The following is a 22,886-nucleotide window of genomic DNA, read 5'->3' as shown; positions in this document are numbered from 1 at the left end:
AACAGCAGGGGGTAGCAGTGTCTGGCCTGCCCTCAGCTGCCGAGTCCCACACACTCTGCAATGGTCTGTTTTTATAGGCAGTGTCTCTAATTTAGGGGTGCCCAGGTTCCTGGGAGAGCGCTAAACCAGATGTGCAGTGCTGTGAGGTGGTGGCAGAGGCTGGCTCAGGCAGTTCTGTCGACCCTGTGGGACAGGGAATGGTGGGTAGGAGGAGGTGCTTCTAATTGAGGATCTGGCCTGATATATGGCTTTATAATTACAGCCGTTTTCTGCATGTTTACAAAAGAGGCAATTATATTAGGCATCTGCTCTGATGTTTTTATTGGGATGCCAGAAAAAAATTTATTTGGAAGGTGTTATTCCTATGATCTTTCTGTTCTTTAATTTCCTTATGGGGATCAATAAAAAGTCTATCATGTAAATAATAAACTGCAACTAATAATAATAAATAAATACCTAAATAAAAGTATAAAACAAATTATGCAGTAAATCAATCAATTATGCACTATACTACAGTTCAACAGTTTGGGGTTGGTAAGATATTTTTCATGTTTTTAAAAGAAGTTTCTTATGCTCACCAGGGCTGAGCAGTAATATTGTTAAATATGATTACAGTTTAAAACAACTGTTTTCTGTTTAAATATATTTTAAAATGTAATTTATTCCTGTGATGACAAAGCTGAATTTTCAGCAAGAAAATTCCAAAGAAAAGCATTCATTCATAAAAGAAATATTTTATAAAAAAGTAAAAATCTTTGTTGTCACTTAATTGTCACTGAATAAAAGTATCAATTCCTAAAAACAATTCCACTAACCTCAAATTTTTGAATAGCAGTCTATATTACAATTTAATTTGAATAAATAAATAAATAATATATGTGTACTTCAAGCACCAGGCAATCACAATGAGAGAGAAACAGCAGTGCCTTGTGTTAGCATCTGTTGTGTATGTGTGAGTATGTTGGACTGAGCTACAGTGGTGACAAGACTCCCTCCCTTTACACCAAAAAACCTCCGCTCCCAAACAGTCCTGCCTGTAGTCGGACAGCAGACGTTTGCTTTTATCACGGGACCTTAAACTGTTCCCCGCTGGCTATGCCACACAAATGATTTCAGCATTTGTTTTCCTTCTCTTTCCATTCATAATCTTAAAGCATTCCTGTGTAAGCAACTCAATTAGACGCTGCAGACCTCTTCACTTCAACACAGAGAGCAGAAGCAGAGCTGAATTGAAACAGAGGTCTGTTCAACCTATTATCCTGCTGTTTTGGGTATCAGGCAGAGTCTGGCTGTGAGCCGGAGGCTGTGGTGATTTATTTATTCACGTGTTCATCCATCCAGAGGGCGTAAGGTCAGCATTTACCATCTCACCCATTGAGAAGCATTGAGTGAGACTTCTCATAACATTGCATGCGCAGCAGATTCCCTTAAAGCACACAAAGAGTGCCTAAGGAACGTGCCCATTGAGTAAAAACCCGTCTGGGTGTGATGGGGAAATGCGGCTGTGTTGTTTTTAGTGGCGACTGTGCTTTCAATCGGCGTGTCGCCCTGTCAGGCAGAGACCATAATTAACATGTTAAGTGCACGACATTGGCATGCACATGCACTTGGCACAGCAATGGACCGTTTCAGCAAGACGTACACTCATAGCCGACGCCGAATCCGACTCCTTTCATTGTTTGCCGCTATTTGTTATTTTGGGGCCTGTTAGGGCAAATGGCTTTCACATCGCTGGCAGGAGAAGCAGTGATCCGCAGGAGTGAGCTACATGTATTCAAAGCTTTTTAGGTTTAAATTCAAAACGAGGTGATGATCCATCATTCTTACTTCTTAAGAGTTTACTCTTACCTTTATAGTCATGGATGACTGATGTGGAGTTACATACTAAGCATATTTAATGACAAGAGATTTGTTTTAATTACTGCTATCAGCACCAAAGTCTGTGCATGTGAGCTACTGCAAGAGTGAAAAATGTCAGTATTCACGTCATTATATATATGTATTTCAAATTGTTTGTTAAAAAATAAGTAAATATAAAGTAAATGTAGATAAATAAAATACAAATTTAATGTAGAAATTCTTTATTAAAATAACAAAGAAAAAAACTAAATTAAATATTCCTATTAAAGCTATTTGTAAAAAATAATGTTTTTATTTATAAATTTTATATATATATATATATATATATATATATATATATATATATATATATATAGTGTGTGTGTATATATATATATATATATATATATAATGAGGTCTTATATGTGGCTTTTATGCAAAGTGGAGTTTGTAGAAACCGTGAGGTTAACAGCTGTATGAAATGTCAGAATGCTTATTTTGTCGTACAGTGAAGACTGTAACAACCTATTCAATGTTGCATGACCGCAGTCTCAGTTTGACCCAGTAGTGCGTGTAAAACTGCCGAATGTCCAAATAAATTTACAGTACTGCACATGTTGGTTCTAATGACAAGCCGGACAGATTTTCCATGTGCACATCTTTTTTTTTTTTTTTTTACAACAACGATCACCATTTACAGGAAAACACTGAACCTTCTCTCTCCAAGTCAGCTAATGGGCAAATGGGAATCATGAAGGGAAAAAACAAGAGGGCCACTTTGTGCATGCTGTACACTGACTCTTGTGGTGGGTCTGCTGAATTTATTCAAACATAAATTGATTTTTCAATACGCATACAAATTTTATCGCCACACCATTCCAAGACAAACGCTAAGCTCTGCAATGCATATTTATCAGGACTCCGCTCTACTGAAGGGCTTGCTTTATGCCACCACACCATGAGCTGACAACGGCCATCAATGAAAGCCCTGTGTCTGTGGGTTGGTGTGGAGAGCTGTGAACACCTGAGTGCCCAGAGTGAGACCACATCAAGCTAGATGGAGGAGAAGGCCAAAGACTCGAGCTGGGAAGGAGAAAGCCCTGCGCTGTTAAGCTAACAAGTCTCGCTACACAAACTGTGGGCAGTCAGCTCCGCGGCGGCCAGCGTTAGTGGTCAGAAATGCAGAAACTCTCATGACCGACTCATTATGGTCATAAAAATGCAGAAGTTCATGTTTAATTAGTGATTGGAAATAATTGGGACATGCGATTTGAGAGGGTGTGTGGATTTGTGGCACTAAGAGTTACTGTGGGTGGCTGGACTGGATCAAAGCAAGAGTGCATGCCAGCTTGATTATTTACAATCGCAAGTTTCCTGAGCAGACACCCTACACTGACTTCCCCTTCATCCTCTCTCACAGTGTTACCCATTCACAACACTGTATTTCTCCTCGAAACTCTGGATGAGAGCCGAAAACCAGCTTGGCACCATGAGACCTGCAACCTGCAGGCCCCTAGTTTACCCCTATAGATTACGCAACGACATGCAATAGCGACCCTCTGGGCATGTTTTAACAATGCTACATTATTACACCTGTTGTAATCAGGACCTTACAAGATCAAGAACATACACACGTCCATTACATGACTAATTGGATCACATTACAAAGAAGCAGAAGGGGGTACATAACTGCCATAACACATCCTTGAAAACAAAGAACTGACATGAAAGACCTGGCATTACAGCCATGGCAAAAAAAAAAAAAAGTCTCCCTCTAAACATTGTATTTCCCTTTTAAGGTGAGGTTGGAGGGACGTTGGATGTTACTTATAATAACACATCACACCTGCAGTCCAATCTGAATTAGAGGCCGTAACAGAAATGCCTCATAAATTGTTGAGATGGCTCATGTTTACAGGCGCTTTCCATGTGTGTCACGTTTTATACACAGGTGAAGATTGAAAGACTTTTTCTTTGATGTGGAAAGCTTTTAAACTTTTTTTTTTTTAATACAAATTTTACACAATTGTTTTTACAGAGTGTAGAAAATTAGTTAGCTACTTGTAGTGGCCAGGGTTATTATTGTTAAACAAAAGAAAATGTAAAACCATTTAAAAAAACATTATTGTTACTGGAAATAAAACAGTTTCAGCTATTTCATTTTTTATTTTAGCTAGTTTCCAAGGTGAACATTTTTTTTTCCAAAAATTACTATAACTAATATTAAAGTGAAAACTGAAAATATATTGAAATATTAACAAAAACTATAATAGTATATCCAGTATATACTATTATAGTATATAATAGTATATAATGGAATAACACAGGTACTGGCTGTGTCTACTTTGGGTCCTTTTAAGTTTTTTTTTTTTAAGAAGATGAAGTCTAAAGTTTAGGTGCTACTACACAGAACTGCAAAATTAAAGATTATTTTCCATACACTCCCCTTGTCTGCTTCTGCTCAAAAAACAAGCAAGGATTCCTGCTCAGAACACCATTGGTTGAGCTAGAAGTTGACATGTTGGCCCACTCAAACCAACAGAGCAATATTTTGAAATCACCACAAAGCCACAGTGTTTACAATCTTGGAGAAGCAGGGGTCCGAATTAAGAAAAAACTGAGCCCTATGGGAGCCATTGACTCATAAAATTAAATTTTCTCGAGCCAAATTACTTTTTTTTTTTTGTTGGCAAATTACAAAACTGAAATTGCAATTCATCTTATTTTGATTTTTTTAAATATTACAAAGAATATAATTTACAGTATTAACTGCATGCTCCCATATGAACAATAAGTCATGTGAACATAAGCGATTCTGGCTATGCTAATTAAATTTTGTGTCATTCTGCATTTCGAAATGTCTCCGGTCACAATTCAAGTACATCTTGCTTTCTCGAGGGTTGCTATAATAGATATAAGCATAAGCCTAGCATAAATCTAGAGTTAAATTAGTGTCAACTGATGCCTCCTCACCAGATAAAATCTGCCACAAAAGTTTTCTTAATATCAAAGTTTGTGGCTAATATAGATTAGATTTGACATTATTGTCGAAAATGTATATTTTGTCACATCAGTCTTGTGGCTTACTTATAGCCATCTCTTCACATTAAACTGGGTCAGAAGAAAGCATTTTAGCACACAAACAAAAAATCTCACACATTTGACCTTTAAGGTGACAGTATGGATGTATTCCGTTGGTTAGTGCTGCACTCAGAGTGTGTAACTCACTGTCCACTGGGCTCATGTAGTCAGGAAGATGAGCAGCCGCGGCCCCCGTCTGCATGAGCAGGTCTCCATAAGGGCTGCGGTGACTGGTGATGAGGTGATAGTACTCTGAAGGGTTGGCCCCTGGTGGGGGAGGGGGCAGGCCAAACAAGCTCCGCTCCTTCAGGTGTTCGTGGGTCACTGCTAAGACAGAGAAGAGAAGAGTTTAGTATTTCAGCAGTCACACACACACATATGGGAAGCGGAGGGTGGGGTTGGATGTACCGTCCCCTGCAAAAATATTTAATCGCATGGCCATATAGAGTATTTTGACATGTTATTCAGCTGCTTATGACTGAGAGATGTACAGTACATGAGAAAATTGATAGAATTTTTTGATGCTTCAACTGTTTTTAGCATAAAAAAGGTTATCACATTTTTAACAATAAAAATTCAAATGAATAAAACTTTAAATTATCTAGCTAAATATTCGCCATGAATTATTCAATGAAGCATCTTGCGAGCCAAGTTGTGTCAGTAACTGAATTAATATTGACAGTAAGCGTCACTTTCAAATAGGAAACATTATTATAAATGCTGTGTAATGTTGAAAACTGTTTCACAACACTGAAAGCACAAAATATTAAATTTTAATACTAAAATATGAACATTAATATGACTTCTTTTTCATTTATTTTTTTTAAATCATTTACATTTTCCCCAATTCCAAAAGTACTGTATATACACTGCCGATTATGTTTTGAGCAAAGTTAATGTAATGAGCAAAGTCTCTACACATACAGTAAAAGACAGAAAAAACATTATGAAATACTATTACAATTTAAAATAACTATTTTCTATTTGAATACATAATTTAAATGTTATTTATTCCTGTGATGGCAAAGCTGAAATTGCACCAGCCATGAGCCTTCAGAAGAGATTCTAACATGCTTATTTGGAGGTCAAAAAACATTGTGCTGCTTAATATTTTTGTAAAAACTGTGATCATTTTTTTCAGGATTCTTCGACAAATAGAAAGAGATCAACATTACTTGAAATCAATATGTTTAGTAACAATTACAATTTTTTTACAGTCACTTTTGATCAATTTTTTTGACCTTGCTGAACAAAAATGAAAGTCTTTAAAAAAATGTGATTACCTAGATATAGGTATATTGTATAGTTTATAGCAGACATCTTGCACTGCATCTACAAGTAAAAAGTGGTGCAGCTTACTCAACTCTCTCCTTCCCCCTAAGCTCCTTGCCTAATCTTAAGTAAATTTGTTAACATCAGCACCTAGTAAACCCCAGACTAAAGGTGTCAAAGGTAATAAATACCATGGATATATTTATTTTTCTTTCTGCCTAGGTCAGATAACCATTAGTGCCTCCTATGTCATTTCCGTAACACTCGCCTACGACATAGACATAACAGCAGTTCAGTCCTTGCTGCTTAAGTTATGGGACACTCAGGATTTGGGGGGGCGGGGGTTGGGGGGGTTCTACCTCATTCTTGCCTGCTTGGCCATTCATACCATAACAGCTCTATCAGGAACAATTAGGCCCCAGCGAGGTTAAAATAGAACAGGCGTGTGTTTGTGCTGGATTCATGGCAGAACAAGGCCGTTTATTTTCTCCACGCTCGCCGGATCGTATAACTGCGTCCCTAGAGGGGCTCAGAATCGAAGTGAGGAGGGGTGCGGCAGAGGCCGGAGCTGAAAAAGCCCTGAGGCGGTGGAGTGATGAAGGCAGATCAGCAGTCAGAAGACTGCACTGGGGCTGGGGACATCTCCACCAATCTTAATCAATAATTCTTTATGGGCCTTCTGTTGAACATGAGAACATGATTGACTTCTGCATAACTGACGCTCTGTCATGAAATTAGTTGATTGTATAATGTGTGGACAAAATGGGTACAGGACAACAAAAAAAATCTAGTTTTGAATAGGATTAGCGAGGAATGTTTGTGAAATATTATTACAGTTTAAAAGAACTTTTATTATTATTATTTTCATATATTTTAAAATGTAATGTATTCCTGTAATAGCAAAGAATAAAAAAAATTAATTTTCAGCAGCCATTAATCCAGACTGATTTGGTGCTCAAGAAACATTTCTTATTATTATCAATGCAGAAATCCGCAAAGCTGCAATGCTGCTTACTATTTATGTGGAAATCGTGGTATGATTTTTCAGGACTCTTTGAAAAGAACAGAAATAGAAATCTTTTTTAACATTATAGTTCTGTACTGTCACTTTTGATGTGACCTAGCAAAATATAAGCATTACTTTCTTTTAGAAAAAAATTCTTAACGAACGGTAGTGCATCCTGGTACATGGGGAACAATATGAGACTCACCGTCAGGAGGGCTCAGTCCTCGTGCTGCGGAGATCATGGAGAGTGTGGGGCTGCTGTGGACTGATCGCAGGTAGTGCTCCATGTGTGGGTTGACATACGGGTGAGGTGGGTTGAAGGGTGACTCTCCAGTAGCTCCAGCGTGAGGCGATAGTCGGATGAGCGAGATATCAGAGATAATTGGACTGCCAGCTAATCCATGTGGTCTAGCAAAAGACAAAGAGAAAGAAGACCTCAATTAGTTCCTTACACAAAGACAGGCTGCCACATAGTTTAAGTGCTTAAGTGTAGCGTAATTAGGGACCCTCTGTGTAAATCCATGTCTTAAGGCCACGTAAAAATACTTAATGTCATGATAATCTTCTTCACTGTATCAAAGACAGACCTTAATTATTTCACTTAAAACAAGCTCAGAACTCATTATTATAGTCACCAGGAAATCAAAAATGACCATTTACTTCCTCAATGCATAATCTTGATTTTATGGTGCACGATTCATCGAGTTTCCTTTTTAGATGATGCCACAAATGCCTTTTAATTTTTCAGCCCATGTCCCCTGCAGTCGTCTGGCTCCTTTCTGGTTTGTAACACCCACTTTTCACAATTCAATCCATTTGTGATTGATACAATCAAACTTCACCCTAGATTTTTTTTACCCCCAGTTTCATTAAGAAATATTTCATATTTAAGTGAAACAAAGAATTCAAATGGATCAAAAACTTAGTTAAATCAAACACTTAAAAACTTATTTTTGTCTCATTTTCCATTTGAAATGTCTAAACAATCTAAAATAAGTTTATCTGAGAAGCAAATTCATATTAAATTTACATTAAAATTATAAAAAATAATAGAAAATATTACACACACACTCTATATTCTTGACAGAACTTAGCAAGTTGCTGGCAAACTATTTTAGGTTCAGGTCAGTTGACAGTATCAGCTGGGCCAAAGGGCCTTCACTGACTGGGTTCGAGCATCAATGTGAACTGTGAAACTGTTCATGTTTTTTTTTCATGACTCCCAAATGTAGACAAGCTACTCCTCCCTTTACACCTGAGGTACTGAACAAGTCAAGACTGAGAGTGCCGTAGTACATGGTCGTTTTAATGTCCGTGTGGGATGGATGCCTCTAAAGACACTCAAGCATGACATGTTATGATGAGACTGCTTAATACTCCCCCCTCCATTTCTCAGACACTGTTTGAAGAAACTGATGTGTAAAACAAGATAGTGGGGCAGAAGTTCACAGATAGCCCATAGGTCGTGGTGAGGATATAAATGTGTCACGTCTTGGCAGGTATCTACGCCGCCCACACTCCAGTCCAAAAAACACCAGCCAGGAGGCAGCTGTAACTCTAACATTTCCTAAAAGTAGAGTACACAGTCTGATCCTCTGAATCAGAGATGTTTGAAGAGATGTTTGCATGTGGTTCCCTCAACTACATGCTAATGTATAGTGGTTGAACACCTGGATGAGAGCAAGATCAGAATCTGATTTCTTACTAGTAAATGTACACATTTGGCAGACGCTTTTATCCAATATGACTTACATTACATTCAAGCTATACATTTTTTCAAGTCATGAACTCCTTGGGAATCGAACCCATGACCTACATGTTAGTGTACAGTGGTTGAACACATGGACAAGAGCAAGAACAGAATCTGATGTCCTACTTTTACATTTACGCATTTGGCAGAAGCTTTTAACCAAAGCAACTTATATTGCATTCAAGTGTTTTTTTTCAGTTCATTTATTCCCTGGGAATCGAACCCATGATCTTGGGGTTGCTATCACTATAATCTTTGAGCTACACAAAGATCCTGAAAGATAAAGTAATTATTGCAAAATAAACCCAAAAATGTGATCTGGACCATGACGTCAAACTGATTCTGACTGGCTAATGCTGTGATTAACCAATCAGAAGCAAGTATCCCAGAGAGCTCTTTTGTTGACTCCCTAAATGGAGTGCTCTTGAACACAGAGGGGATGTCAGACAGTGTTAAATAAAGCAGACCCGTCTATGTCCCCATACTACTTTACTTTCCACTGGGAGAGGAAATGACCATGCATATGAATCAGAGCCTGCGTTCCACAAGGTTGTGTTTTGCTCTCGGGCTGCAAATTGTGGGGGGATGGTCGGTTCTTCTGGGGATTTGATGGCAAGCAGGCTACAACTATAGCTGCACATTCATTTTGTTTCAAGGAAAATTAGACTGCACTCAACGGGAGAGAAAATAAACTTTTGCCTCAATGAGAGGGGGGTGTTTCTTTTATGAAAGTGTATGTTATTTATATTTGTTTGACATTTGAATGAAGAGGATTACAGATTGCCTCCATCAAAATATATTTAGTTATGTGCCAAATACGTAAGGTAACATTTCTGTCATCATCTACTCACCGTCATGTTTTTTCAAACCAAGAAGTTGAATTTCGCTGTTTGGCATACAATGAAAGTAAACGGTGACCAGTGCATCCAAGTTGCAAAAACTGACTAAAAGCACCATTCAAGTACCATAAAAGTAGTTAAAATAACTACATTTTAAATATGTTTGAGCTGTACGATAGCTTTGTGTGGGGAACAGACTGAAATTTAAGTCGCTATTCATTTAAAAATCTTCAAATATGAAATCAATACTAGGTTGATGATGCCAAACATCATTGGTTATTTTGTGTTTTGTAATTATTTATGATGCATATGTGCATATTCAAATATTCAAATTGCACAAATGAGATTCGAGTGTGGGGGGAGGGGGAGTGGGGGGTGGAATTAATTTCAGTGACTTTAGTAAATAACTTAAAATTTTGGTCTGTTCATCACACAAAGCAATTTTATGACTTCATAAGAGATGTTGAAGAGATTCTGAAGAGAAGTTATTGCCATATCCTTTGCAATTGCACAGAAGAAAGACCATGAGGGTGAGTTAATGATGACAAAATTTGAAACCATTGCTTTAATACATGCATTTTTCAAAAATGGATAAACTGTTTTTTTTGTACCTTTAATGAGATGTGAGCAAAGCCTACAGTGACTATCTGAGCGGCGGGTATCAGATGCATTATGCTTGGCACAGTCTGGCTTCATCTCAGTCTCTTATTTATACCATCTCTGTTCAGAGGCCAACCTGCACCCAGCCTGAGTCGTGCTCAGTTTCCAGTAAACGCCTGCAGACTACCAAGCTTGTCCTGTTGCCAACTTTCTGCCATCAGCCTCCTTGAAAGGATAGCCATAAAGACGTCTCTGTTCTTGAGGAGCTGAAAGAAAACAGACTCGCCATACACAAACCACCAAATCCTCCCCCCCATTTGTGGAAAGGGGGGACGGCTGAAGCAAGTGCTCAAAATTAATATTCGCCTGCAATAGTGCTATGATTTTGCAAACTGCCAGCAAAGATTTGTTATCTGTATGCGGCCACATAAGCATGTGATTCTGGTTGCCATCTTGACCACTGACAACAGTATCACAACAGATGGCATCACCAAAGAAAATGTCAGCACGGTTGTAATTATAGTGACCATCGGTTACAGTGTCCCAAGCTGTAGATCAACAGAAGTCAATTAAAAACAAAACATACATATATAATTTTAAATGGTTTTGAAGCTTTCTACACATTGCCTAAAAGTCATAAAAGTTTGGAAAACCCTATAGTTTCAGGTATTGTGAGTGCAACAGAAAAAAAATTCTCAGTATGTGGACTACCATCTTAAACCTTTAGTGACAACACTTCCATCCTTTTTAAAGGACACTGAGACTCTTGGATAAGACTGTTATACCAGAACAATGTTTGCTAGTATCATTTGATGTTCAGTCATTGTATACTGACATTCCACATGATGTTGGCATTGAACATTGTATGCATTTCCTTGATTTGAGATTGAATAAGAACCCTCCATCATGCTTCTTAGTCTTAGCTACCCTGATGAGACTTGTCTTACTAAGAATTACTTTAGATTTGAGAATGGCTTTTTCCTAAAGCAATGCGGGACAGCTATGGGTACTCGACTGGCTCCTAATTACGCTAATTTACACCTTAGGTTTGTTGAGAAATTTCAGGTTCGTGATAGAACTAAGAATCCACTTTTTCAGCAAATATTGCTGTATAAGTGTTACATCGATGACATTTTTGCACTGTTTCAGGGAGATTTAGGATCTCTGAACTCTTTTCATAAGTACCTAAACTCTATAACAGATCATCTTAAGTTCACAATGTCATTTAGTGAGGAGACAATGGATTTTTTGGATGTCCGTGTCACCAAGGTAGGACCTTGAAAATGCCGGAAGACATAACTTGGGGGAGAAGAATTGTTAAATAAATTAGGTTATTTTTGTTTTCTTTGCGCTCAAAAAGTATTCTCATAGCTTCGCAAAACTGAAGTTGAGCCACTGATGTCACATAGACGGTTTTACCGATGTCCTTACTATGTTTCTGGACCTGGGAACATTACAGTTGCGTTGCTGTCTATGCAGGGTCTGAGAGCTCTCACATTTCATCAAAAATATCTTCATTTGTGTTCTGAAGATGAACGAAGGTCTTATGGGTTTGGAACGACATGAGGGTGAGTAATTAATGATATCATTTTCATTTTGGGGTGAACTAACCCTTTAAGTTCCAATACTTTGTAACATTATACGGAAATATTGGCATATTCTACAATCAGACCCAGGCCTTTCCAAAGTGTTTGAACATCCCCCATTAATGACTTTTCGTAAAGCAAAGAATTTAAAGAGCTTTTTAGTTAACCCATCCCCCCCCCACCCCATGTCAATATACCAGGAGATTGAAATATTTTTCACATCAACAGGCAAAGATATTTATAAAAATATTTATAAAAAAATGTCATCACTTGCAATTCATATAACGTCATTTAGGCTATACGCTGTCCATGAGGAATGTTGTATGTTGGTGAAACATCAAGAGAATTAAGAACTCGTATATGTGAACACCGTAGTGCCATAAGACCTGGAGACATGAGTAACCCAGTAGCACAACATTTAAAAGAATATTCAAATTCTATTTGTGAGTTTTTATTTGAACAAGTGCATTCAGTAGGTCGGGGAAGAGATATTGTTGTGAAACGTAAATTCAAATATGGAGACTTTTTGGATTTTAACTTTAGAAACATTATTTCCCAAAGGTTTCAATCAAGAAATTGATTATGGTATGTTCTACAGATCTTATTTTTCTTTCTTTTTTTTCAATCTTGTTTAGAAGCAACTCCCCTAATGGGCAAAGTCACATGTGTTTTAACCAATAAAGTTGGATTTCTTAAAGAGTGAGTGTTGCACCTTTTCTAATTGGCATGACTTTTAGATTTTTGGTTGCACCTCCTCTTCTGTTGCTAGAGCCACACCTTTTCAGCAATTTTTGAAGTCTTTTCTGCCATAATTGCACGACTATATGAAAGTATCAACAACAGCAAGAGACAACTCCTAAATATACAAAAACATTAACCCGGTTTTGGGTACATTCCCATATTTCTCAGTGATTGCCAGACAGTCAAAATTGACAAGACAACATGTCAACGTATAAATAAATCAGGAAAACTGCTCAGGGTGTTTGAACCCTCAATAATAAGCCATTATTTACAACTTTACCTGTCAAGGGATAAGAAAAAGAGGGCCTCTAATGACAAGAATGATAACTGAGGTCTTGTTGTTACGCCCTCTCTCTGACAAGATGGTACTTGAATGGTTAAGGAGACCTTATTCATATACAGGGTACATCATGGTGCATTTAGAGAGCTTCATTTTAATAGCTACCTGTCATTTATAGCAGTTTTCTATTGTTGCACCATGGGTGGTACCTGCCTATAGTAAAACAACACATTAACTCCATTTGAAATTTTTTTAGTGTCTGTATTACTAAAAGAAGTGGCAGCCACCGTTCCGACAATATGTGATGTATTAATATTTGTACCGTGAAGGTACTGTTACTGTCTCAAAGCTGTCATAAGCAATTCATATTCTGGGTTAAACATAACTTAAAATGGTCACAAAACTTTGAACAACAATAATAATAAATTATATATATATATATATATATATATATATATACGTAACATCTACATCTTTTATTTGTATTTATATTCAGTATACTTCTTATATTCTACCACTTCTGTTCATATGAAATGTTCATATTTTGATAATATGTGCTTTCATTAAGCAGTTTCTGTGGAAATATCCAGAACACACATATTCCCTGCTGACTCCAGTGAGAATATCAGTATGACACATCTTAACAGTGTTCCTGGTCAGGAGCTCTGATTTAGATGCATCACATCTTATCCCACAGAGACTGCAGTTAACTGCCACTGGCAGCCATGGGAACCTTTTCCAAACTTGAGGCATGCTCTCCAGTCAGTCCCTTTCTGTGCAGTATTACTGCATGTCCAAACCTTACAAACATGCATTACCATTAATATGCAAACCTATGAACCAAGGTATGTGCAAAGTTGCTCCTCACTGGACAGAAACACTAATCAAGTTGGACAAAAAAAGGTTGAAAAAAAAAAGTTGGGTGGTTCTCGATACCACTGCAATCCAAAAATAATAACGAAAAGAAAAAAGAAAAAGGGAGGATGTGTTTTTCTCATTCACTCTGCTGTCATTGAGGTTCTGGGAAAGGAAAGCTAGATTCTGGATTCTAATTGCTCTGTTTACATGCTGAAATATTCTACAAACATTTAGACATTCATCTTTAAGATTTGTTAACTATGGAAGGCTATGGCTATGCTATGGAAGGCTTCTTGGCAAATGCGTTTCAGCATATTTAAATATTCAGAAACCACTATTTTAATCTGCAAGTCACAAGTCAAACAATTGCCAGTGTACGACAATTCAATAAATTATGAAGTTAATTTTTTGAAAAAATGCTGGCATTGTATTTGTGTTCCACCTACATCGCCAAGCAACACATTGTAATGGTGTTCCTGTAAGGGTGAATAAGTGTGTTATTTATTTTTGCCTATTTACCTATGAAAACCTCTAACAACTACTTTTACATGTAGCAAAGATGGCTATCCTAAGTGATAACATAAAACCTATGTACCATGAATCATTCTATACTAGGGTCCAATCTCCATTTCAGACCCTTGCCATACACCTCCAAAAGATAACATTGTGCTTAATTTGCTGTGCAATATACATGCAATTAGGTGAATTGGACACAGGCAGTGAAAAGGACAGCTAAATCAGGGTCTTGATGAATTAGGGGGCCTCTGTCAAGGCCAAGTCACATTAATCAAAGGAGCCAGAGTACATAGAGAGACGGCAGGACTTCTCTTTTTCTGGCTGCTTCAGCTCTTGTGATAAATTGTTCAAGTGTCACTGGGCTCGCAGTACGTATTGCTATCTGTGATTTTAAATGCAAATGCACATTTGCACAAATTGTTAGTCTTTGTATATACGAAAATTATATTATTTGGTTTGTCTGATTCACTTTGCGTAGTTTTTTTTTAATCCTAAAACTATTACCAAGTTTAAACAACAAAACTTGACAAAATAGTTTCAGTAAATGTCAGACTTACAGATACTGTCCAAAGCTATGAAATACTACAAGGATGAGTGATGCTAACATTCTGTCAGCTTTGTACTAAACACTCATTTTGTCCGTGATATTAAAATGACTGAATTATTGGCATTTGTTTCTCACTACTTAGATGTTTGCTTTCCATGTGCTGCAAATCTCCAGCTAGAGCTGAACAATCTTTCAGGCAAAAGACAAACAGATGTACTGGACAAGACCTGCAATGGCATGCTCTGAATCTGTGTGCTTTATATTGAAGATGACTCAACAGGGTCTTTTTTGATTAATGATGATTCCGTCAGTGCAAAGAGAAGAAAATTAATGTCGAAGCAACTAACAAACTTACCCATGCATGTGGTGCAGAGGATGTGGCTCGTAATGGTACCTCCCCTCATGGTGCCGCATGTCGATTGGAATTGGCGTGTGGAAGGTTGAGAATAAGTGAGGAGCTATGGAGTCAAAGACAGAAGCGAAGAAAGACAAATATGTCAATAGAGGCTAAAATACGACATAAGATGGCTGTTGTGTGCAAAGGCGCTATTCCAAAATAGTAAAATAAAATGAAATAAAATAATGAAATAAAATAACTATTTTACAAAAATTGTGAGTGCTATATATTTATTTTTATATTTTAAAATCTCATTTTAATTTTAAAGTTTTACTCATTTTTGTCATTTTTATTAGCTTTTGTTCTTTTAATGGCTATATAGTTTTCATCAATTTTATTTCAGTTTTAATTGTTTTAGTACATCAACATTGCCAACATGCTGCAATAAAATAAATGCTATTTTTTAAATATCTTATTTTATTTCAGTTAATGTTTATTTCATATAACAATAAGGTTTTTTTGGCATATTGATGACCATTTTTATAACCACAGTTTTACTACAAATACAATGGTTAGTGTAACAAAACCATTGGTTAATTTGTGGTTATCATGGTTTAACTACAGTAACCATGGTTTTTTGGTTTTATCTGTATTAACACCATGGTTCATTTTTGTAAGGGATGCTAATGACAAACTATGTATGACACACAGTAGACAGCAAGGCAGTTTACAAGATTTTAGAACTGAGCCACAGTCTGGTCCTCAAATCTCCAAGATAATTGAAAACTGACAAACCGTTCCTCAATATTAGTGGTCTTACATGTGCAATGAGTGAATTACCGTTTCTCATGATGAGTTTTTATTTGTCTGGGCTAACAAAAGAGAGCCAAAACATGCTCTTCCTGTCATAAAAAGGTTGATTTTCTTTAAGGGGGTCTTGTAAAAAACAACATGCATTCATTATTGACTGGAACTTACTTAAGGTGGTGGTTATAGATCTTTCAGTAAGCACTAAATAGTTTACTGTCTGCATCTTAAAGTTTATCATTATTATTTGCTCTTAATGAGCTCCTAAGGCAATTTTTGGATGGACTCATCATCTCCTGTGCGTGTCTGTCTGTGCCCATTCCTTGCCTGTATTAAAATTCTTGGGCATCATGTGCACCAGTGAGTCAGTTCTGACCTGAGAACAAAGACTATGAGGGTAAAGTCCTCAGATCATTATCTCTACCTGTGTGGAGATGACGGTTGATGAGGGTGGGGAAGGGCCGCAGGGGCCTCTCAGGGGCCCATCAGGAGGAGACCTGTATGAGTCAGCATTCCAGAGCTGCCACTCTCACTCCAATCATCACCGTGGCTCTCAAGCATGCATTATTCTGATTCAAGACTAAGGAAGATGTCAAACAATATGGGGTGAATTCACCTTGACGTTTTTGCAGTTTTGCGCACAATATTTTGACACAAAAACCCACACTTCATTCACCTGCAATTAGCAGGTAACCTTGTTTCTATGTAAATTATGTTTATTATTTATTATGGGCAGATTTTATACCGAAAGCAGTAACGGTCATAAATTTGAACATGCCTACATGTCCTGGTCTTTTGGATCATAAGAAAGGTTTTTTTTTTAGCTGTAATAATAAGCACATTTCTGAAACCAAAGCTTTCCAAAAAAAAACAAAAAAAAAACAGTGCATGTTATTGTACTTTGTGAGCTTGCATTACATTTGAATGTTGGTATTTCCAGTGGAATTTGTCCTGGAGAAATGATCAGCTCTTCAACCCCTTCATCACTGTCACAGCGGAAAGTACAACTGACAGGTAAGCAGGCTATTTCACAATGGCAAATGCAGTGAGGGATTGATTGTGTGATGCCTTAAAATCCATCTTAAAAGCTCAAAGTGACTGCATACTCTTAGGCTCTGGTGTTGTGCGTTTCTCCTTGCCAATAAGGTAGACTCCCTTTCCTTGGCGAGTTGGATATGGAGAGGCATTTCTCAAATCCGAGTGTAGGAGCCAACGTAATGAGGGTTTGCGTGTAGGAGGATAAGCGTGCATATACATAACACATTCATTGATGCTTTGGCCAAGTGCACAGCATGTCAGCGCTTGAGCAAGCCTTTTGAAACTCATGAGATTCCTGCGTGTTTAAGAATGATGGGAACTGGTGCTGTAATGTGTGGAGAATCATGTATGAGCTAAAATGCTTCGTAAGTTACTAAGAGCAGTTTTTCATTTTTTCTCTCACTGAGCTAATGCAACGTTTTATATTAAACATTATAAAAAGACCAACCGTCAAATGGCAACCTCTCCAAACACAACAACTGAGCAGACATTAATTGAAAGACTGAATCTGGGACACAGTAACTCTGACTAGAGGGTGGACATGGCCTCATGAGGATGCAGAGGAAAGGATGGCCAAAGAGGGGCTTATTCCATCACCCAGACAGCTCCATTGTTCTTGGGCCAAAAGGAGGGCCAAGGTCCAGCACTTAGGAGGGTACACAGGTGTGATCTTATAGTTTGACCAATTCTGTTCCCAACAAAGAACACCAGTGTGCCCTTATGCAAAGAAAATACATTTCCTTATATATATGAATGATCAATATATTAAATGATTTAATGGTATATTGAAAATATACAGAATAATATATTGTGTTAATATAATACAATATATTGAATAATACATAAGGAATTGCCACTTTCATATATTGAAAAATGTGTGACACTAAATATAATTACAGATATATATTATAATAATATATTTAATTTTATATTTAGTAATACACTTCATAAAAAATAGATGTACATGTGATAAGATATGGTACTGCATGTGATTAAATATATTGCACATATATTTACTCATGCAGTGTATACACAAATATATAGACATGTATAATATATTTCCTATATTTTATAATTATTTACATATTTTATATTTCCATATATATCTAGTTAACAACAGCACAAGCACACCTGCATGTACTTAAGTATGTAGCAAAGAGACTATCAGCGTGCTGAATAGTGCACACTCACAGCCATTACTTTTTAAATAAAGAAATATATAGTCTTACACTTAATGGTGTTTGGCCAGTCGTCAACCAATCTTCAGTACAACGGTAACCCCAAAAACTCAGACATACCAGAAACCCTTTTAAATCCCCAAAAAGGTAGAAAATTAAACACTAACAGATCTCCCTCTATATGAATATTGAGCAAAAACACATGAAATAACGCTTAATTTTAAGATTTACTCTCCTTTAAAGGGTGATTTTTAAAGGATTTTTAAATCGAGGGACGATTTAAATTTTTTCTTTTTCTTTGGGAGTGTTACAAGCTCTTGGTGCATAAAGAAGAACTGTAAAGTTTTAAAGACTAAAGTCTCAAATCCAAAGAGATATTCTTTATAAAAGTTAAGAGTCAGCCACGCCTACCTAAAATGGCTCGTTCTAACACGCCCCCACATATCTACGTCATGATGTGGGAAGATTTGCATAACGCCGCCCAAATGTTCACGCAAAGAAAGAAGGCGTAACTTTTATTCTCGCTGTAGTTTTGTAGTTTCCGCTGCCATGTCGTAAAGATGCTGTGTGCTTCGTTGTGAAAGCGAAACTACTTTGTTTGGTCTTCCAAAAGAGGACAATATCTGCTTCGTCATTCCTGGAGCTGATCCGTGCTGGTTGCTGAGGAAATACTACAACTTTGCGCTGTGGATCACCGGATCGGCTTTCACCGTGGACGAAGCGGAGTCCAGCCCGGAGTCGTCACATGTCCTTCCGGACCCTCCTTCGTCGAAATCGCCGGCCGCACCGTTCTCAAGCCCACCTGCCTCTGCTCACTCTAACCCTCTGGTCGTTCCTCACTTTATCCCTCGGCCTCTGCTCACTGTAGGCCGCTGTGTGTGACGCTGTTTCCTTGTGAATGCGAAAATACTTTGCTTGGCCTTCCAAAAATGGACACAACTAAAATTCAGTGGTTAAGTTGTATTTACAACACTGTTCCAGAACACTTCAACCCAAATATTCAGATGTGTGCAGCACATTTATGGAGTACTGTTTCCTGATCATGGGAGAGTAGACTACAATGCCAGCTGTTCTGACTCAAAGACTGTAAGTACGTTTTTATATTTTATATATTTAAAGCAAGTTTTTTGGGCAGTGTAGAGTAGGGCTTGTTGTTTGCCATTTCTCCAATCACAAATGCAGACATGGTTTTATGTTTACATGGCGCGATGCAACGCAACGCGTAAAAAGACAGTATAAGTCATTATAATCCATAATTATGTCCCCACTGGATGCAACGAATGCCTCGTTTATAATGGATTTTCATGTTTTTGAATCATCGCTCCGGCCTGACAGGGCATCATCACAATATGGTGAGGGGCGTAACATTTCCGTCTCATGCTTGAGGTATTCGGCCAATCACAGCACACCTCGCTTTTTCAGACCGATGAGCTTTGTAAAAATTGACTTGTTTCAGAAAGGCGGGGCATAGAGGAGAAACAATAATGTGCAGTATGTGGAAAATAATGTGTTTTTTTAACCTTAAACCGCATAAACACATTTTATTACACCAAATACTGTTCTTTTTAGCAGCATAATATGACCCCTTTAACCGTTAGAAGCAAAGCATGCTGGGAAATAGAAATCTGCTGTAACTCATTCTGTGAATGTGTGTATATCTGTACATATTTTCACATTTCTATGGGAACATGTATGTGCAATATATTTGCACAATAAAGGATAAAACTGAATGAATATTACATGTAATGCTATATTTGTCTTCATTTCTAAATACTTTTATATGTATCAATATATAGCCATACATGGTCAATGCATATATTGCAGTATATTAAAAAATATAAGCACTAGTTTCCCATATATGGAAATGTATTATGTAATATATCACATTATATTTTGCAGTTTATTCCCATATATTTTTTGCTTTGTAAGGTTGGAGCAAATGGTCAAAAAGTCAAGGGGCTTTAAGTTCGTAAAAATGTTCTTAAGAGAAATTATTGAGAAAATTTTAGACGTTCACTCAAATAATATTTTTTTATCTTAATTTTGATCTTTAGAATAAAATGACAGATGTTTTCTAAATGTATACTAGCCTACTCATAATGTTGTCTTGTCTAATACAATGAATTCAGTACTTCAATACACTGGTAAAACTTAAAGGTGCCATAGAATGCATTGATACAATATTTTAAACTGATATCTACATAAAAGGTATGTGGCTTAGGTAAGGGCAAAAAAATCTCCAGAAACTGTTTTACATGTCCATTTACAACCCTAGGATTTGTCTCTAGAATGAAATGGTCTGATATTAGCTTATTTGGAAGGGTCATGTATAATAATGTTGAGCTCTGCTCTGATTGGCTGTTTCACAGTGCGGCTCATTTCAGTAGCTCACACAGCAGGAAGGAAACACAGGGAAAATATATATTTCAATACTGTCTCTCGCAGTTATATCGTTGGTTAATTGTGCACAAAAATCCACCCCTTTAAGTTCGTAAAAATGTGCTTAAGAGAAATTATTGAAAAAATCTTTAGATGTTCACTCAAATAATATTTTTTAATCTTAATTTTGATCTTTAGAATAAAATGACAGATGTTTTCTAAATGTATACTAGCCTACTCATAATGTTGTCTTGTCTAATACAACTGAATTCAGTACTTCAATACACTGGTAAAACTTAAAGGTGCCATAGAATGCATTGATACAATATTTTAAACTGATATCTACATAAAAGGTATGTGGCTTAGGTAAGGGAAAAAAAAACTCCAGAAACTGTTTTACATGTCCATTTACAACCCTAGGATTTGTCTCTAGAATGAAATGGTCTGATATTAGCTTATTTGGAAGGGTCATGTATAATAATGTTGAGCTCTGCTCTGATTGGCTGTTTCACAGTGCAGCTCAATGTTGAGCTCTGCTCTGATTGGCTGTTTCACAGTGCGGCTCATTTCAGTAGCTCACACAGCAGGAAGGAAACACAGGGAAAATATATATTTCAATACTGTCTCTCGCAGTTATATCGTTGGTTAATTATACTGTATATAAAATGCAGGCATCAGGGAGCCGCTATTAATATGCGGGGCATTGAAACTGCTTTCGAATGCATGATCGCTTTTTAATTTCACTTTCGAGATTTGCAATCGCACGTGATCTGTGTAAACTACAGCGGCAGTACTTACCACACATTTTACAAGATCAGATGCTTGTCAGTGGTGCTCAGGATCGTAAATAATTCGCCATCATCCTCAGTCATCTCTCCTTACTCTGTTTATGTGGTAAGTGAACTCTTATGTACTGTATTGTAACAGGCTACTGCTAGCAAGCAGCTAACATGTCCCTTTAGTGGCTTGTGTTATTTTATTAGAACGCGTTATTTGCTTTTCGTGCCTTTCTGAATACAGACACCAACCTATCCCTGCACAGCCTGTAACATAACATTTATTTCCATGATCTGCCATTTTCGCTGTTGTTGTGCTTGTTTCTTCACAATACCTGCAGAACCAGAACTTCTGTTGATTCAGCTGTGCAGGTTCAGCTGGTGGCTGGCATAGAACATGGGCGGGTATATGCAAATGTTGGGGGCGTACATATTAGTGATCCCGACTGTAACGTCACAGTCGGTGTTATGTTCTGATTCGCCTATTTTTCAGTGGTCTTTTGCATGCACGAGATTTACATAAGAAGTAGGAAACAATGGTGTTTGAGGCTCAAGGTATGTCATTTCCATGTACAGAACTGTTATTATTCAACTATGCCAAGGTAAATACAATTTTCCATTCAATGGCACCTTTAACCAAACCGCAAAGCAAAGCAAAGCAAAGCAAATAAAATTAAACAAAAATAAATAAATCAAAAATAAAATCAAAACAAAAAACTTTAGCAGATGGACTTTAAAATCCTTTATAATGATTTAATTATTTTACTTGTAAATATATATAAAAAAACACAACATATGGGGTCAATGGCCCCTATTATGCATTCTACGGTTAATATTATTAAATTAACATTTGCCAAATTACTTCATATATGTAGACTTTTGAGCTGTAATAAAAGTACATTTCTGAAATCCAAAGATTTGTGTATAAAAGCTTTGTGTATAAAAACAAGTGCATAATGCAATAAAAACTAAATCTATTTATTAATCTTTCAAGTAAAAATTATTAAATTATTTTATTATATAAATACCCCCTTCCCCTGAAAAATAATACAAATATTTTTATTGCAATACAATAAAAACATAATCCATCTTTTAAACCTTTTTAGTAGTAGGCACCATGTTACGAAAAGTATTATTGTTTCATACCCCCATTATAATTTCTAATATGTGCAAAACATCCTGTCAGGACCTGGTGAAAACCAGACATTCATGTTCTGATGCAGGTCAGGATTAGCTTGTGGTTTGATGTCCTTTTAAAGACAATAGCAGGTGGTAGACATTATCAACGGGTCCTCAAAGTAGAGGAAAAACATTCACTTTTCATGCCCGAACGGAGCTGAGAGACAGGCGGCTTTGTACTGAGAGTGGCTCATCTTTAGAGGAAGCACTCAAGAACAATAATAATATCCAGAGAGGCCAGGCAGCAGCAGTGTAATTAAAAAGGCTTTTCTGTCTC

The 22,886-nt window shown here is 37.0% G+C and overlaps 1 protein-coding gene across 2 annotated transcripts in view; it reads right to left on the bottom strand.

Moving 5' to 3' along the window:
* The window catches only part of LOC107596061 (zinc finger protein GLI2-like), a 91,663-nt gene that overhangs the window by 17,371 nt on the left and 51,406 nt on the right, over positions 1 to 22,886 (bottom strand). Inside the window, exons 3-5 of one of the 2 annotated variants that reach the window (XM_016286668.1) lie at positions 15,271 to 15,373; positions 7,404 to 7,606; positions 5,068 to 5,247 (exon numbers count right to left, since the gene is read on the bottom strand). In XM_016286668.1, the coding sequence (XP_016142154.1) occupies positions 5,068 to 5,247; positions 7,404 to 7,606; positions 15,271 to 15,373 (486 nt within the window). The remainder of the gene's footprint in view (positions 1 to 5,067; positions 5,248 to 7,403; positions 7,607 to 15,270; positions 15,374 to 22,886) is intronic. The other variant, XM_016286669.1, reaches the window with a different exon arrangement.

This window comes from Sinocyclocheilus grahami, unplaced genomic scaffold, assembly GCF_001515645.1.
Source record: "Sinocyclocheilus grahami isolate Dianchi unplaced genomic scaffold, SAMN03320097.WGS_v1.1 scaffold214.1, whole genome shotgun sequence".
Classification (NCBI taxonomy): domain Eukaryota; kingdom Metazoa; phylum Chordata; class Actinopteri; order Cypriniformes; family Cyprinidae; genus Sinocyclocheilus; species Sinocyclocheilus grahami.
The sequence above is the reverse complement of the archived record's forward strand: the minus strand, read 5'-3'. Positions and strand labels throughout refer to the sequence as shown.